The sequence below is a fragment of the Populus alba genome, chromosome 1 (assembly GCF_005239225.2).
Source record: "Populus alba chromosome 1, ASM523922v2, whole genome shotgun sequence".
Lineage (NCBI taxonomy): Eukaryota > Viridiplantae > Streptophyta > Magnoliopsida > Malpighiales > Salicaceae > Populus > Populus alba.
The window spans coordinates 54646702-54664802 of NC_133284.1; the positions used below are offsets into that span (position 1 = coordinate 54646702).

The 18101-nt window shown below is 36.2% G+C and overlaps 2 protein-coding genes across 6 annotated transcripts; both read right to left on the reverse strand.

Moving 5' to 3' along the window:
* Window positions 1-5216: 5216 nt before the first annotated feature.
* Window positions 5217-10486, reverse strand: LOC118037722 (uncharacterized protein At4g26450). Of its 5 annotated transcripts, none has more exons than XM_035043798.2 (6): window positions 10307-10484; window positions 10009-10134; window positions 7684-9627; window positions 7315-7504; window positions 6954-7008; window positions 5217-5577 (listed from the first exon to the last, which is right to left on the reverse strand). In XM_035043798.2, exons 3-6 carry the CDS (start codon window positions 9579-9581, stop codon window positions 5522-5524), a joined length of 2199 nt encoding a protein of 732 aa, XP_034899689.1. In that variant the 5' UTR covers window positions 9582-9627; window positions 10009-10134; window positions 10307-10484; the 3' UTR covers window positions 5217-5521. The 5 variants fall into 5 exon arrangements, with proteins under 5 accessions (XP_034899689.1, XP_034899692.1, XP_034899690.1 ...); XM_035043801.2 differs by having other exon boundaries at window positions 10243-10484; XM_035043799.2 differs by having other exon boundaries at window positions 10223-10484.
* Window positions 10487-11846: 1360 nt separating this feature from the next.
* LOC118037652 (chloride channel protein CLC-f) lies at window positions 11847-18101 on the reverse strand. The gene is made up of 9 exons (XM_035043701.2): window positions 17205-18101; window positions 16417-16819; window positions 15500-15694; window positions 14815-15269; window positions 14584-14688; window positions 14036-14194; window positions 13655-13864; window positions 13336-13568; window positions 11847-12387 (listed from the first exon to the last, which is right to left on the reverse strand). The coding sequence occupies exons 1-9, from the start codon at window positions 17688-17690 to the stop codon at window positions 12309-12311; spliced, it is 2325 nt and encodes a 774-aa protein (XP_034899592.1). The 5' UTR covers window positions 17691-18101; the 3' UTR covers window positions 11847-12308.

The following is an 18101-nucleotide window of genomic DNA, read 5'->3' on the forward strand; positions in this document are numbered from 1 at the left end:
TATATCTAACCTCCCTCTTACATACTGGTAGCTATAATCAACAAATATTAAAACCATAAAAAGAGTAGAAAATATTAATTTGCAAGTACACAGGAAGAAGGCGGGGGGGAACGAAAATAACCTCGAACTTGCTTACGAGACGATGGTCCTCCTTCCGAATTAAAACCAGATACGAACGAAGGAACAAGAGGAGGGAAAGAACAGTAGGTGGTTGCAGCCGCATGGATCATCATATCAAATGGCAGGTTAATTAAAGCTAGCTACCTACCGCTAATGGCAGACGATCGATGGATCATCATGTTTATGATCTTGACTAAACATATATCTACGCTTATACACATGATAAAGTATCGGTTGGTGCATTTCTAGAGAATTGTTGCTGGGCCGACATTGCCTCTTGAATCTTCTCGCTCGCTGCTGTCATTTGCATGTTGAGACGACTGTTCATATATAAATATAAAATGTTCGAGCAAGCACTGGTTGTCATTTGACACCATTCCATATATATATATATATATGAGAGAGACAGTGATGCTTGCACAGCCCTTGGATCGGGACGCAACCGCGTCTAATCCCATATTGAATCTAGACATGTCTATGTTAGGTGTGGACATGATCGTCTCTAGTTTCATATTAAGCTTGAACACGTCGACGCTCAACTTTATATCAGTTTTTTTTTTTTAATATAATAATATGTTATATATATTATTATTTCTCTTATAATTCAAAAAAATTTGTATAAAAAATATTATTATTTATGTTATAAAATATTATTATTTTTGTTATAAAAAATTCTCAAAGTATTGATATAAAAAAATATTATTATTTGTGTTATAATCTTCTTAATATAATTATTTATGTGATAAATATTAGTATTTTTATTATAATTATAAATATTCATATAAAAATAGTATGATTTGTATTATAAATATTATTATTTTGTTATAATTAATATTATCAATAAGAATCCTGCAAGGTGCAAGTAAAGGGGGCAAGTACTAGGGCCTGGCTCCCCAAGACATTTTAAAATTTTTTTATTAGGTAATTAATAGTAAGTTGAAGGTGTCATACTTTTTTATTTAAAAAAGATGGTCTTATTAACAGTAATTAAATGTAACTTTACTTTTGATTTTTTAGTTACTCTCGACCGATTTGGAAAGAAAAAAGTATAAGGTTATTACCTTGTGTAGGCCTAATATAAATCTTGTAGCTGATAAAAACATAAATCACAAGTAAACTTTTTCTACAAAAAAAATTAAAGCTGAGCCACCAATTAATTTATCTTTCATAATAAAAACAAGGTAACTTAAATTTAAAATTTATTTTTGTTTTGTTTTGAGATGTTTGTTAATAATTTGATGAAGTTTTTTATATATATAATTCTACTATTTTTGCTCATTTTTTTCTCATATCTGCTAGTTCTACCAATTATTTTTTGAATTATTGTTATGGTGATTTTTTTAATTAATTAGATATATATTTATTGGTTTGTTTTTATTATACTTAGATTTTTTTTATGTTTTTTTTTTTTAAAACAGAGCCACCAAAATTATCATTTTTTTCTCACGATATATGTTTTGATTTTAGAACATGTCATTCAATCAGGTACCCAATCATCCAAAGTTAAAGAACATGTCATTGATTGTTGATTTATGTCGAGGATTGGTTGAAACAAAAAAATCAACAATTTATCCACTAGTTGACAAGGTTGATTCAACTTATTTTGACTCTTCATGTTTCGATAACAATTATTGAACGAGTTTTTTCAGCGATGAAGATTATTAAAACAAGACTTCGTAATTGGATGGAGGATGATTTTCTTGTAAATTATTTGATTGTCTATATAAAAAAAAGAAATTGCTGAAAGATTCACAATTAAAATAAAATATGTATTCTAGAATTTAAAATTATTTATTATTTTTTGTTTTATTTCAAAGTTTATCAAACATAAATAATGCTTCGCTTTAACTAATGTTTCTTATATACTTTGTATGTTTATATTTGATAGATATAAAGATCAACACCATTAAAGTGATGGATACATTATGAAAATGAAATTAACTTCATTGCTTTGACTCAATTTGGTATTACTCCAAACTTTTTACCTTTTAATAAGGTCATTATATATTTATAGTAAGTTATTTGAATAAAACTAAATTATGTAGGTTTTGTTTTACAACTCATGTACAATAAATTAAAACAATATTATATCTTGTTATATTAATTTTGGCCTCTCCTAATAAATAATCTTAACTCCGCCCTTGGGTGTAGGACCATTCAGTGTTGGGTCTCGAATCTCGCTGGGTATACAACCCAAAATATCTCTAGGTATTCACATCATTTCCAGAAACACTCTTTATACTATTTTTTATTCTTTACATTTAACAAAAAAAATAAAAAATTTATGCACACTTATTGTTCATGCATGCATTTTTTAAAAAAGTTTTGTTTGATCTTGTTGTGTTGTTTTATATTATGTTGTGACTACTATTTTATATATATATATATATATATATATATTATTTTTTTTACTTTTAGACTTCCCTCCCCCTATTTTGTAAGAAAAAAAAGATGAAATAATTAATTAAACAAGAAAAAATAACCTTTGCATCTCGAAAGATTAGTGTTTATTCCTATATATACCCCAAGAATATATATTATTAAAGATAAGAAGATATAAATATTATAATAAATCTATTTTTATAATAATTTTAAAATGAAAATTATATATATATATATATATATATTTTTTTTTTTTTTTGGGGGGGGGGTCCCCTCAACATATAGTAGTATGATCACGACGTTACAAGAAGATGAAGAAAGGAGGAGGGCCACGTGTACGGGGATCAATGCTACTGGGAAGCCACGTTTACTTTCTTTTTATTTATTATAAGTTTTGACTACACCTCTCCTGTCCCTGCCTACCTTACCTCACGCCCACGCACCCGCCCATTTGTTTTCAAATCTAGCCCATATATGATCGGGTTTGGATCATGGATCCATGAATCTGATTTCCCATTTTTTAATTTAAAAATAATCCTATTTTTTAATTAAAAAATATATATTTTTAATTCAACTGGATTTTGATTGTGTTGTGAGAAAAAGTTAGAATAACCGACCATATTTTAACTTGATTAATTAAGTTTAATTTAATTAATGATTTATTGGTACAATTATAAACTAAACCCGATTTAAAGTTCGAAATGCTAGGTTTTTAGGACGGCAATTAAACCGATATGAGTTTTACAGTCATGCATGCGCCTTCCTCATAAAGAATATGTGGTGTATATATAGTTATTAGATTTAAATCATTATCAATCTTATTCCGAACCTTAAATATAAAGTAAAATATACTTCTTTAAAATAATATATTTTTTAGATTTTTTAATATCAACCCATTAAAATCATTGAAAAAAACATCAATATCATGTATTTATATATATAAAAAAGTGCCGACTCATGTCGATTAAGACATGTTTGATATTCAATTATTAAAACCTGCAGCAATTAATTATTTATCACGCTGTCAACAAGCTAGTAGGAAAAACAAGAAGGTAGCAACTAACTAACCAAGAAAATCATCGTAAAGAAAGAGGAAAACTCCAAGAAATCTCTGATTTAGGTTTCAGAAAACTGAAAGTTTGTCAAATAGGAGCTTCATGAGATAAATGCATGGGAATAGCCAGGCAGGCAGGTGGCATTTTGCTGCTTATAGAACCTATAGATGAAGCCCCGCAACCCCAAAACATTCCACGATTAATGAATTATACACACTACAAAACTAGCTGTAATCCACCATGTCCATTTCCTAATTACTTTCCATTCAAATAAATGCTGCTTTCAGGGATCGTTTATATACACATTTATTAGATATCATTAAAAAATAAAAATAAAAAAATATATTTTTTGAATATTTTAAAAGGGTACAATTTGCGGAAGCCCCAGTTCACCTCAAGCATGCTCCGAGAAAAAGCAGCTGCATAATCACGAGGACTAAACGAATTGAAGACAATTAAGCATTATATATATTGTTTAATTGAAGGAGATGTCGTTTTCGGTTGGTGTTTGCTTAACGTAACCATGCAGTTTTTTTCCTGCAAGAAACTTCAAATTCCATCCATGTCTATCGATCATCTCCCAGCTCGACAAAGACATGTAGCTGTTCCCTTCTAACACCTAGCTGGCCCACTTCCATTACACAAGCTACTTGCCCCACACGTGTCATGCTGATCTCTCACTCGTGAAGACAACACAGTTCAACCGCAAAGCAGTTTTTTTTTTACGACGAAGAAGAAGAGAAACTCAACATCCTCACGCACATCCAAGGGAGTGCTCCTCCTATTACTACTAACTAGAGATTTGCCAAATCTTACGACTCTCATGAGCACGAGCCATGACGGAAGGGATGATGGAAGATAATTCCACTCTTGCCATGCAAAAATTCAAGCCTAACTTCCTGTCGTTTTTTCTTTTAACACCAGCTGAATTCTCTTTTGACCTGGGGCAGCCAGCACTATGGGCCCATTGTGTTTCAGACAACACCGTTATCGAGTCAAGAGTCAAGACCCATCGAGCTACTGCCAGCATGTATCTGGGAACTTTCGTCATCAACAACTACACACTACAGGCTGGAAAAGTGGCTTTACTAACACTGGCTGTACGCGTAATTTAAGCCCTAGACTCAACAAACATTCAGCGAAATGAGTGGATGATCCTGCAAAATAAAAGAGTACAGAGTGCAGATGAAGAATGACCACTGGTACATTACTATTTCAGTGTTAGCTGTCAGAAATTAATGCTTCAAAAAGATTGGTAGCGGGGAGGAGAATGAATCAAATCCTTCTCTCCCCCTCGGCTCCCTTCATCCAGTTTAAGCACGCTCAATTCCTTCTGTGGGAGTTGGTAGAAACCAACCTAAATGCTGACAATACAATCTCTGAGTAGAAATATGTTTACTCACAAAGGCAATACAATCTCTAATTCGAAGCCAACATGTCGAGCTGTTGTTTGCATTTGAAAGCTACATCAAATCTGGTATATGCTTTGAGGTTGTTTGAAGAGTGTACACCAAGACTTTATTTAAATAACCAAATTGAGAAGTTCCAAGTATCCCTTTGGAGGAACTGAAATCAAAGAACGAACCTAGAAGGCACATGAAACAAGCCCATTCAGATTCTAATCTGCAAGAAAAGCTTATCCATGTGATACTTTGTGCCTTGAGAACCCAGATTGATTTCTTAATCAATTCGACAAACCTCTTTAACCATATAATGAAGAATCCCAACAGCCACATAGAAGAAAATCATTCACCATTCCTAAAATTCCTACCAGGAAAGTCATTTCCTGCATCCTTTATAAACAGCATAGAAGGCGAGAGAGAGACAAAAAACAATAAAACACGAAGGACGGTGGCATCCAGATTGAGCGAGTCATTGCAACAAAAGACCTGCAACAAAAGACCCCGATGACCGAGAGTAAGCATTCCAAGCAGTAGCCCTTGCTGATTCAAAGAAACGCTGAATCAAAAGGGCTTCTCGTACTCCTGCGGTGTTGGCTGCTCCCAGGCAGGTATGAAGCCTACAAAGAAAAAACAAGAGACTTAGGCGAGTAGAAAAGATGGTGTCAGATAAGATGCTGCGAAATATTAACTGATAAATTGATAGGCTATTTATTTGCTCAGAACATCAGCAGCATGCATGTTATAACAAAATTGCTGTGCTGCTTGATGATAAAGATGAATATCGACTAAAACACAGCATTAATGAATATGATAACATGCTCATATGAATTACTACCGTGTTCTTAGTTGAAAAAACAGTTCTGCTATGCCTCCGAAATCTGGATTCCTCTAGCCGAGGAGAGTGAATAAAAATGAACTAGTAGGACCAGCCATCTAATGGTTCATTTCATATAGACATTTACTTATATGACATTCACAGGACATCAATGTTGTAAACTTGCTTTTGAAACCAATACACACTCCTATCATATTTTATGTAGCTAGCAGATATAAATATCCTTGCTCCTGCTGAGTAGCCAACTTCTGCTTGTAGGCCAAGTTTACGAGACCTTAAAGCAGCCTTTTAGTTTTGCTTTGAAATCGCATTGGTTTCAATGGACACCAATATCATTAATTTGCTCGTTTCACAAGATAACTATTAAGGTATTACCATTTTAAGTTCTATGATGAAGACAGTGATGCAACAGAAAAGAGCTCATCCAATTCTCATATAGCTGCATCTCAATGACGTGGGGAAAATTTGGTGAAGACATGTATAATCATGGACAAACAAGTTTCGGAAAAGAAGATTTTGACCTAAAAGCAGACCAATAAAAAAACCTTTTTTCTTAGTGAATGTGGTTATGATAAGGACTAAAAATTTGGAGCAGAACATAGTTTATAGGCTATTGAGCACCCTGGAATCCTGGAGTGCACTTAAATTTATCAACGGTCAATTTTCATTTCAAACAATTTTGAAGCAAAGAAAGCTAATGCAGCATCATGATTTACAATTCCCCTAGCTTTTTATTAAAATCGCACATTTTTTGGAGTGCACAACAGGTTTTTGGTAAAAGACTTCAGCTTTAATTTGAATGTCAAGCAGAAGCAGAGACGCCAGAAAGTTATTAAAGATGCCAGGAGAAGAAGTTTCTTCATAATCCTTTCCTTCTCCAATTTATATGCTTTTGAGATCCAAATGGAGCCATTTTTCGTTAAAATATATTACTTATCTATAGATCTATGCACAACTTATTGTAACAAAAAAAAAAAAAAAAAAAAATTTCACAATAATGTGAACAACCATCACCAAATATACCTCAATGGTTAATGGTGGTAAAAATGTGTTTGTACAGCCTATTAGCATGCGATTAAACACCAGAGTTAGGCAGATCGACTACATGAACTCTAGATTTATAAGAAATCAAACCAAGAAGTTAAATATGTGGCATACTTAATGGTATTTCTCCCAGGGACATATAAATCGAGTCATCATCACCAAGAGTCCCCTGAAACAATCAGTAATACTAAGTGAGTTATTCATCAACTATATGATGGAAATGTATTTATTTATCTATCTTCCACTACCAAAAAGATGAATTCTAAAACTAAGTGCCGCATAAATGCCATGAGATCATATGCATAGGATTATACATTTAATGAAGCAATTGATTGGAATATGAATGGAATGCATACAGCATCAAGTAGCAAAATGCACACATTTTAAAATTCTTGCAGACTTTATTTTTTTAATTCAAAGAAAGGCTACTTGGTTTTCATGTTCTATTCAGGCTAATAGGCTAACTATATCATACCTCTCCATTGTCAAGGCCCATTTCGTTTTGCAGTGGATTTATGTTCCCCGGAACAGAATTACAATTTGGGAAATTGTTGAGAAACTCTGAAAGCATAAGACCATCATAGTTATCCTGAACATCAGTAACATTACCAACATTCTGTGAATGGTTGGGAAAACCTTCTGTCCCATTAAATGCAATCTCCGTCCTAAGAAGATGGGCAAGTTAAGATCAGGTAGAAAAAAACTACATCCAGTATCTGAACAGACTAAAATGAGATCATAAACACAATAATGAAGTAAGCTACTTGATGTGAGAAACATTCAGTTTGACAAGTTAAGAAACATATAAGAGCAAAGAGAAGGAATGATTATATAAGGAACTTACTTTATTTGTGAACTATCAAAGTCTTTGTCTTCCAGGGTATCATTCTCTAAATCAATTATTTCAACCTGCTTACCATCAGTCATATGTCTAGTATATTCACCAGAAACGTTGGAATTACTCATTGACAAATCAATGTCAACCTGTGGTGCTTGTTTTCCCATTGTCATAATAGATGGGTGTGTGAGAACTGGATCACTACGATGTGTGTCATTCATATCAGATGTTTCCATGAGATTAAGATCAACGATTTTAAATGAACTAGGAAAAAGCTGTTTCTCTTGTGCATACTTGAATCCTGGTTCACCACCAGTTCTTGGAAATCGACAATTACTAACATAAGTGTCTTGAGTAGCAGCCATGGTAACTTGCTGATCAGGTGAAACCCTCTCTTCTTGAGAACCCCCTGTATTTTCATTCAAATTAGAGAGGTGCAAGAGCTCATCAGTGGTGTTAACCAAGGATGGAAGCCATTCTCTAGGTTTCTTCACCACCTCGCTAAAATCACTGCCTTCTGCAGCCCGCTTCTCACCTCGCTCTTTGACTGAGGTGGACCTTCCAAAACCAGAAGGCCCCAGGCTTGATTCTTGTTCATTGTCGTGTATAAAAGCTCTAACTGGAAAAGAATGAGACCTCACACATTTTCCCTGCACAGCACCATATTCAGGGCCTTCTTCATCCACATCCTCGGCAGACTGGACAGCAGCTACTTCAGTTATTTCAGAGTTGGGACAATTTGAATCACGAGGTGCATTTGCTAGCACATCAGCTGCAGAAACATTGTCCATGACATCTTGAACTGAATCTTCAGATCCCTTGTTAAGCCCAATACCAGAAGTGCCTTCCTCTTCATTATTGGGAACTTGATCAACCCTGGAGGACCTACATGACAATGCAGAGCGTGTTTTCGTTGGCACATTGGCGAACTTGCTCAATGTTAGTAAATCAGATCCATTCTTGCCCAAGATGTCACCCTCCACGGCACTCTGCTGGATAGGTAAATCCTCTGGAACAATCTGTTTCTCAGTTTCATAATCATAATTGCTATCCTTCACCTCCCCGTTCCCAAGATTTAAGTTTGCTGGATCACCAGAGCTTTTGGAGGGTTCGCCACCAGTCTCTTCTTTCGGAACACTAGAAGAACTTGCCTTGGAGCCAGTATCATCTGGGTGGTTGTACTTGCTCAGTCCTGATTCTATATCAGCAGTTTCTTCACTTTCTGGTGCCACCCCACTCAGACCAGATTTCTCCATCCCATCACCTACATCATTGCTAACTTGCTGCTCTTCATAGTGTTCAGAAACTGTATCACTCTGCCCCTCCATATCAGGGGACACTCTATTCCTATCTGACAATGGCCCACTCCTCCCATATTCTCTACCCCACTCTGCGCTATAACCCCGGTAATGCTCTCCTCTCCTCCTTCCTTTCACATGATTCCTCGAATTGAAGTCATCAGAGTATCTTCTCCTGCTCAGTCCAGTATCAGAAGCACCACTCCCTAGCCGAGAATGGGCAGATGTTCGGCCCTCATGCATAAGGTCTTCTTGTTGCCTAAAGTCCTGATAATCCCCAGCTTGCATTTTGAAACCACCATTCTGCCATTTACCAGAAAGTGCACTCTGAGGTAACAATCCCTTGGAAACTAAATACTCAGCTGCAAGCCTACCAGCTTCCATCAAAACATCACCTTTCTGTGTTGGTGGCTGAGGAGGTTGGCGAAAAGATCTGGAGTGGCCCTGGCCACGGCCAAAGCCACGGTTATTGAAGCTTCTGTGTTCGGAATTGTAAAAGCCATGGCCTCTAGCTGAAGTATCTGGTGATATCCTGGATGCACCCACGCCCACCCCCATGGCACCAGACCTGTATCCATTTCCAGGACTTCTATGCCTAGCATGCATGTTCCTGCTTCTGATAGTATGTATCCAAGTGAAATGCTTATAAACCCTACAAGCAATCAATTGTCACAAAATTGAATGAAAACCAATGATAGCAAATACAGTACAAGTAGCACAGGTTATTGTAGCTCCGTGCAGCAAGCCCGTAATCAATCTATCTTCAATCAGGGAATTTACAGACAAGACTATTTCTTTCTCATATTAATCAGCTACTATAAGGAGAAGGAAAAAATCCCAGAAAGAAATGATATTGTAGAGGTAAGAGGCAGGTAGCTAACAATCAAAAAGTAAACTTAATATTAACAACAGTGCAATTGTGTAAACTTAATCAAAAAGTCAACAGATGAAAATAGTCAAAATATGAAGCTAATCCAGGAAACCCAGAATCTGAAACTCAAAAATGAAGAGGGATCTTGTCTAAAAATCTGACCTTTCTTGTGTTTTGCTATTACGGATTGTACAGTGTAAATGTCCAAGACAAGAAGAAGAAGATCCAGAGGTGTGGTTATTAGGGTTTGAAGATCCCACATCAACATCCCATCATCATCGTCATCATCTACACCATGACAAAGAAATGAAGAATAAGAATCCTCAAAGCAGTCGAATAATTAATTTATCCAGTGTGTAAATAAAAAGGGAAGAACTTTAAGGTCAAATCGATCACAGGTTTTGCAGCTTTCTTTCGAACAAGGAAATGCAGACAAGTATAATAACTCTACGAATTCAACCTCTCTCTTTTTTCCCTTCCGTTTCTCCTCCCGCTGATGGTGAGCGGCTTTAGGATTGCTGGAGGTTCAGTTTTCAGTATTTTCTTTTCTGTTTTGTTTAAATTTTCCTTTCTTAAGATCCAAAAAAAATTAAAAACAAAATAGAAAAAGGAAAAGAGAGATTGACAGGCAGAGCGTGAGTGATAATTTCCCCCCCACGTCAATGCTCTCTCTGGCACGTGTCTAAACATGGTTTATTTAGTAATGCGGGGATAAGATTAATTATATATTTTTATTATGCCTGCTAGATTTATATAGGCTATTCAAACCATATTTAGCTTAAAAAAAACAACAAATAATGTCTGTTGAAGCTATATATACTTTGAAACGCGGCAAGAACTGAGCAAGAACATCGATAATCTTAACTCGACGCATCTCAAACACAAACGCATGCAAACGAGTCCTCTTCTTGACTTGGGATGCAAATTGTTCTTTCACCCCTGGTTTGCTGATTTCATAGGAATTTAGGGTTTAATTTGGTTCAAGATTATATTACTTTTAAAGAGCCTTTTGTTCCTGTTTATTTCTGTGTTTTAAAAATATTTTTAAAAAATTTGAAATTTTTTTATTTTTTTATTAATTTTAAATTAATATATTTTTTAGTGTTTTCATATCATTTTGATGTGTTGATGTCAAAAATAATTTTTAAAAAATTAAAAAATATTATTAATATATATTTTTACATAAAAATCGATCATAACCACACTCTTAGACAAACTCAGTAGAGAAATGGAATAGGGGTGTGGAGGTGATGACTCTTGTGTGGTGAGGCAGGAAAATGGGTGGGTGCTAAAGGTGAGGTGCTTTTTCCACCCACAAGAAAAAGGGAAAGTTGAGCGTGTCCTTTCTACTCTCTTTGTCATTGTATGCCTTCCGTTTACTAATTGCCTTTTGCTCTGCTCCGTGGAAACAAAAGGGAAGGAGTTCATTGACCGGTGAAGGGCTGTGTAACAGGAAAAGGTACACAGGGCCATAGGCTACTTTCATCGATGGATGTTTGATGGTTGCGTGCACAACGCCATCATCTTCTTTCGCTAGTGCTTGAACAGGGAATTTAGGTTTAATTTGGTACAAAAATAAAAGATAGTGCGCGAGATCCTGTCTTGATCATATTGCATGGTATTTGCAAATTGTATGATTCTTTTATGGAAAAAAGAAAAAGAAAAGAAGAGGAGATGAATAGACGTAGAAATTGTCAACTAGCCAAAGCATATTCTATTATTGTATTTGACGATATTCTCTCACAAAAATCATGATAAGACAGTTTATCAATGTCGACGCTTCTGTATTCAGGGCTGTAAGAAGCCATGGCCTCTAGCAGAAGTATCTGGCTGGGTATGTCCTAGATGCATCCATGCCCCACCACATAGTCTATGAGACTTCTAAGCCTAGAATGAATGCATCCTCCTAATCCAAGTGCAATGCTTATTAGTTGTCGGGACAAAAACAATTGAAAACCCATGATAGCAAATGAGTGAGTGCAAGAAGCGCGCGCACATGATTATGGCTCCAAGGAAAACAAGAACAATCTATCTTCAATTCCTGTGAAATTTAAGCATCCCTTTGTCCTTCCATGATGAAGCAATAAGGAAGGAAGACACGTTGGATCTAGAGAATCACGTTGGCAGTCAAACAAAGTCTTGATTAACGTTGAACTGTCAGCCTGTATCTCCCTTTTCCTTTTTCTTCCATCTTTTTTTTAAAAAAAACTTCAATCATGCTTTGGACATTGAAATGTATCTAGGATATTACTACATCTCCGAGGTGCGATTTGTGCATGGGGAAAACCCACCATATAATATTTAATTATGAGCCTGCAAGCCAAGAGACTCAAGAATATATACCGATTATCTGTGGACTTGGATTAATTCCAAAATACAGACATCCAGCTATCCGGGTCTCTCTTTCAACTTGTCTTCTGCAGCGGCAGTGCACAAAACTCTGAGACTTGCCTGGCACCACATTAATGCCCGTTTTCAATCATCTCAATACCATCCTCTTTTCTGTTCTGATGGACTTGTCCCCTCCGAGCTATCTCCTCTCTACAACGGAGAAAGATATCCCAACCAAACAGAAGTTTCAGGAAACGGAAAATGATTAAGATGCCAAGATAATGAAACAAAGAAAAAAGAAAAAAAGAAGATGCTTTACATCAAATAACACAATTAAATGTATTTTCCTAGTCAATAAAATAGAGAATTCACAAAAATGATGTGATATTCACACATATGCCACTACTGCACTGTGTCCACTAATATGGTGTTCACAACATTCTTGTTCAGTTACGAGCTGTATATAAATAATGAAGAAAATTCACAGAATCAACCACCAAAATCTGTAGGCAAATTCAATGGCCTAGCAGGCTTGTTTTCAGGTATGCTAGTTATTGTACAGAAAGCAGCTCCCTGCAAACTCAACAGATAAATAAATCTGTGTCGCATGGCATGTTGATTACTAAAACACGAAACATTTCTTCAAGCTAAAACAAAATTGTTGGTATAACCAGTATTTAGCTGACACAAAAATACTTCACACTTGTATATTTGAATCATGTAACTTGCCAATATCACCTAACCATTTTCTTGTTGGTCATAGAGCTGATGCAAAAATATGATGCTTTTGATATTTCAATGGTTGGAAGTTCCTATGGCAGCTGGCTACACTTTTAACATTAACAGCCAGCTTGTTGATCTAGGCTGGTGGAATCCACAGTCAGAAAATTTTCTGCCAAAAACATGGCTGGGTTTTTAACTCACGCAACAACCTTCCATTTTGTTTCACAAGTACAATGTACAGTTGCAAGAACTAGAGCACTCATTGGTACCAAACACTGGATCATTATCATATGTAGAAAAGAAACTAAGACCAACAACTACATGTCTAAAATACATGACGGAGAAGACAAAGTTAGAGAATTTGAAACCAGGAAACATGCATTGATTATAGAAAAGAAAGAAAGCTATAGTTGAGACAATAAAATCAGTAAGAACCTGAGGCAATTCCAGATTGAGTCATAATGAAGGATAGCAACAACCCTTCGTTTCCAATCTTTTTGAGAGCCTCTACTACGCTTAACCACAGGCAACTGCTTGATGCCTTTGGCCTCCATCAAGTCCTTGGCAATTGCCAAATCAGTGTCAGGATAACATGTCAAAAGTCCACGAACTTGACCTCGGTACCTTATCTCCCGGGTGCAAACAGTAGAAACAAGACAGGTATTTACCTGTACCAAATAAAAAATAAAAACTTTAAATATCACACTGGAAAGCATACACAAGCAGAAAGAAAGTTATCTTCATCCTTTTATACATCTATGATTGTTGAATCACCCGTGGAAGCATCGCTAGATGTCTTGGACAGCCGTCTGATGTCGCCATATGTTAGTATTCCTTCCAGTAAATCTTCATCATCAACTACGAGCAAGCAATTCTGTTTGCTGTCATGCATATATTTTATAGCTTCTTTCAATGTTAAGCTTAATGCAACCTTTGCATAGTTCTTTGACATGGCCTTAGAAACCTAACAACAGGCAGGGAAGAACAGAGTAAATAAATTACACCTCAAAATAATACACAATTCTGTCAGAAGAGAGGGGGTTGGTGCACATTAAATAACAAAAATAACTTAAGCATGAAGCTCCATTTCTTAAATAAATCAATTGTCCACACAAAAAAATGGAAAAATTCAAACCTTGAGATTTTCTGCAAGCAAATCTTCATTGATTGCTTCATCATCAGTATCGTTTGAAAGAGAAGAATAACCTCTAGCCAAACTATGAGCACCAGGTCTTTCATTCTCCTTGCCATGGTCAGCCACAGATGGGACCCATATTGCTAACCCAACAGCTCCCTGCTCACATTTCATGGCAGAAGAATTAAATTAGCATTTAAAATGTGAACGCCAGGAAAAATATGACACCAACCACAACAAAGCCTACTTGGCAATGAGCCAATGACAACAAAACGTTTTCAGTCCCATTTGCAGTGATTTCAGATTATTGATGAGACCAAGCAGCAAAAATACAGTTGACAGTTTCTTAAACCAAAATACACTGTTTCTATGCAGAAATATAAGGTTTATGATTGGTTTTAACACGGTTTTGACCAAGAATATTATAGCCTTACAAAAAAAAAATTCTTCAATGAAAATCCCATCACATATCCAGTTACTGAGAGGATAGAATAAACATCTCAACAATCAAGATTATTCTGGAAAAATTATCAATTAAATCTAATTACCATGAGGGGAAGGATTATCCTGTAATCTTTTGTCAACTCAAACAGAAGTAGAATTGATGTCAAGGGCACTGAACAAACTGATGCTAACGTAGCAGCCATTCCAACCTACAGCAAAAGATTTGAAATACTTTAATCAACTTGATACAAATTAAAAGGCACTTCGGCCAAGAGAGAGATATCCAGACCGCATCTCATTAAACTTATAATAGCCCAAAATAAATACCAACTTACCAATGCATATGCCTGTGGCTGGGCAACGGCAGCATTTCCTGGAATGGCTGAATTGATAAGTTCTGCAGCTGAACCTCCAAATACAGCACCAACAGCTGCACCAATCATCAAACTTGGTGCATAAAGGCCACCTACAAGCAATGAACCCTTACACAGAGCAGTGGCCACAACTTTGGCTGCTGCTAGTTGGGTTAATAACCAGATTCCAGGAGCAGAAGCACTCTTTCCAGTGTGTAAGATTTCTTCAACATTGGTGAAACCCCAATATAGTATTCCAGGATACTTCAGAGCAATTATTCCAGCTCCTAAACCACCTAAAGCAGGGCATGCAACAGGATGAAGGCCAAATTTTTCTTTGATAAACTCAAATGCTTTGGTGAACCAAGTGACCAAGCGAGTGAAGGCCACACTTACAACACCACATAGCATGCCCAATATCAGGTATAAGGGTAATTCTGCAAAGCAGAACCAAAAATAGGATAAAAATAGTCAGATTTGCTAGTGATACCAGTTTCTTACCAGATAAGATTTGCACACAAAGATCTCACTGTTTTTTTTCTTCATTTAGTTAAATGGGGAGAAAAATGAAAAAGGAAAAAATCATTATATTGTGTTTACACAGACGTTCATGTCAAATGCAGCATCATAATATAGAAATAAATACATCAAGGGAAATGAATAGTACCAGCAGCAGATTTCAAATCATACGATGGCACTGTAAAAGCTGATTGTGTTCCAAGTAACGTGTTTGATACAGTTGATGATATTACAGAAGCCAACAGAATCATTGCAGTTGTAAATGGAGGTGAATTTTCAGCATGGAGAGGCCTCAACACAGTTTCAATAGCAAAGAAGCAACCAGCAACAGGTGCATTGAAACCTGAATGAGAAGAGCAAAAAGAATATTAGAATGGAATTCAGATAAGAATTTGCTGGAGCAGAATGGATAGAAACAGAAGAAGGAACTGTGATTTGATCCTGACTTTGTTTACATACCAGATCACCAGGGAAGCAGAGATATGAAATACAGTTAGATTGACAAAAACTACAAGATGATTGCAGAAGATTTCAGTTGTGTTTGGAAATTAGAGATTCCTACTCAAGTGAAAAGGCTAATGAATGCACTCCACATGATTAACATGTATAGGAAATCAGTCTCAACATCCAGATTCTTAATACCCTCAGAAACATGCATGCCATTTTCCCATATTTTTCTTTTCAGTTTTTTTCTTCTAAAATGCTATATAAAGTGTCATTTCTCCTCCTTCAAGCCTTATCATGCTCAAGTTAATTACTTTAAGGCTAATTTTTTATGAACAGTTGGTCTTCCATTGACTAGGAGGTGCAATCTAAAACCTTCACTTGAAAAAACAGAACAGATGGGTTGCATTATAAGTGAATGACAGGCCATATAAGATCGTGTTGTTTTAGGCTATGAATGACCAGAAGTTGCCGGATGCTAGTAAATATATATAAAATAGATGATCTTGAAACCAAAGCAGCCAGCCACAGCCAGGTAATATCTGGCTTTTGAAATGGTGATTATCTAAAGGAAGCAAATGAGCAGAAACAAAATCTTATCATGTAAAAAAGGAGACATACCTGAAGAAATCCCAGCAGCTGCGCCAGCTGCAACAAGAGTATTCATCCTTTCTCTATTGTTTGCCATCATTAAAGAGAATCCATGGGCACATGATTTGCCGATGTCTACACTAGGTCCCTCAGGACCCAAAGAACAACCAGTACCTAAAGTAACAGCTGCCTGAATGGCTTTCACTGTAGGAAACACTCCTGCGACCAAATCAAAACCTTTTCTGTGAGAAGAAAGGTTCTGCCTTATTTGCTCCAATATTTCAACCAAGCCATGCATCATTCCAACAATAACTCCTCCAGCGACAGGGATTAAAAGAATCCGATGCCAAGTGTCTGACAGCCTTTGCAGACGGAGCCATGCAGCGCCCTCGTTTGGAGTCCCAGCCCAGGCCCATTCATGTATTAAATGAACCTAAAGAAGCATTACCAAAATATCAATGACAGAAATCCTGAGGAAACTAGCAATGCAAACATAAGTGCATGAAAAAGCATAAGAAAGAAACATGTAGGCCTTTTCTTTTCTTTTCTTTTCTTCCCCCTTGCTGTTCTTCTTCAATATGAGACAAAATCATGTGATGTGATTGCACAGTTGATTGTTAAAAAGATTATGCCAGAGAATTGAGTAGTAAGCAAAATCAATAACAATAACAATAACAATAATAATAATACTTAAGCACAGCCAATTGTTGAGAAATTAAACAGAAACTGAGCATCAAAGCACAATGAGAATGAGAGCGAGATCCATCCAGATGAAATAAAAGAGAGAGAGAGAGAGAAGAAGGCAGGGAAAAACAAACCCCTTTATTGAAAGCGGCGACACAGAGACCGGAGGCGAGACCGAGAAGGCAACCAATAAGAAGCAAGGCCCATTCAGGAGTGGCACCATTCTCTAAAACGTCGTCGTCGTCGTGATCATTAATATTCTTAACACGGTGGTCATAATTACGATTTTTGCGGTGGTCATGATCTGATATGGATGGAGTGTCGTCGTCTTCGTCGTCTAGATGATGATAATGAAGATTGTTGTTGTTGAGAGAGGAGGAGGGACGACGACCTGAGAAACCTCGAATCAGATCTTTGATAGCAGCAGTCTTCGTATGTCCTCCTCTGCTATTATCACTGCTGCTTCTGTTGAATCCTCCTCCTCCTCCTGCTGCTTGTGCTGCTTCCAAGTCGTTATTGTCTACAACATGTACTAGTGGTTGTTGGTCATGGTCATCGTGTTGTTGTGTAATTGATGAATTGGATTTGAGGAAAAGATGCTTCTGATCGCCGTCTTCCATTGTTTCTCTCAACCTTTTTATCTCTTTCTTTCCATTCCTAGATTCCGAATCAAATCAAATCAAATAATTGTATATGTAATATATAAATGCCTTTCTTCTTCTTCTTCTTTGCAACAACAATTAAATTACTTCTTCTACTACTCCTTCATTTTCTTTTTCCTTTCTCTTTGCCCTGCTAAACTGGTAATTAATTTGATTGGTATTTCCGTCCTCGAATAAGATCACCTTTTATCAATCTCAAGCTATTCGATCTGGCTGGTTCCAAAACCAAATTCCATTTAGATACTCGAATTTATTTGTATTCTGATTCTATCCCTAAGACTGATCATTCCTCCACTCGCTCCACCCAAATCCCTTTGATATTGGACACCACTCCCACCAATTTTTCTTTCTTTCTTTTTACTCCATCAT

Bases quoted from the DNA above. Each gene is read 5' to 3' on its own strand.
- LOC118037722 (XM_035043798.2), bottom strand. From the start codon at position 9,581: ATGCATGCTAGGCATAGAAGTCCTGGAAATGGATACAGGTCTGGTGCC. The intron at 7,009-7,314 runs GTATGATATAGT...TGATTGTTTCAG, and splicing joins TGGGCCTTGACAATGGAGAG to GGGACTCTTGGTGATGATGA. The intron at 5,578-6,953 runs GTATGCCACATA...TTTTCTTTGTAG, and splicing joins CCTGGGAGAAATACCATTAA to GCTTCATACCTGCCTGGGAG.
- LOC118037652 (XM_035043701.2), bottom strand. From the start codon at position 17,690: ATGGAAGACGGCGATCAGAAGCATCTTTTCCTCAAATCCAATTCATCA. The intron at 15,695-16,416 runs GTATGTCTCCTT...CTTCTCATTCAG, and splicing joins AGCTGCTGGGATTTCTTCAG to GTTTCAATGCACCTGTTGCT. The intron at 12,388-13,335 runs GTTCTTACTGAT...TCTCCGTTGTAG, and splicing joins TCAATCTGGAATTGCCTCAG to AGAGGAGATAGCTCGGAGGG.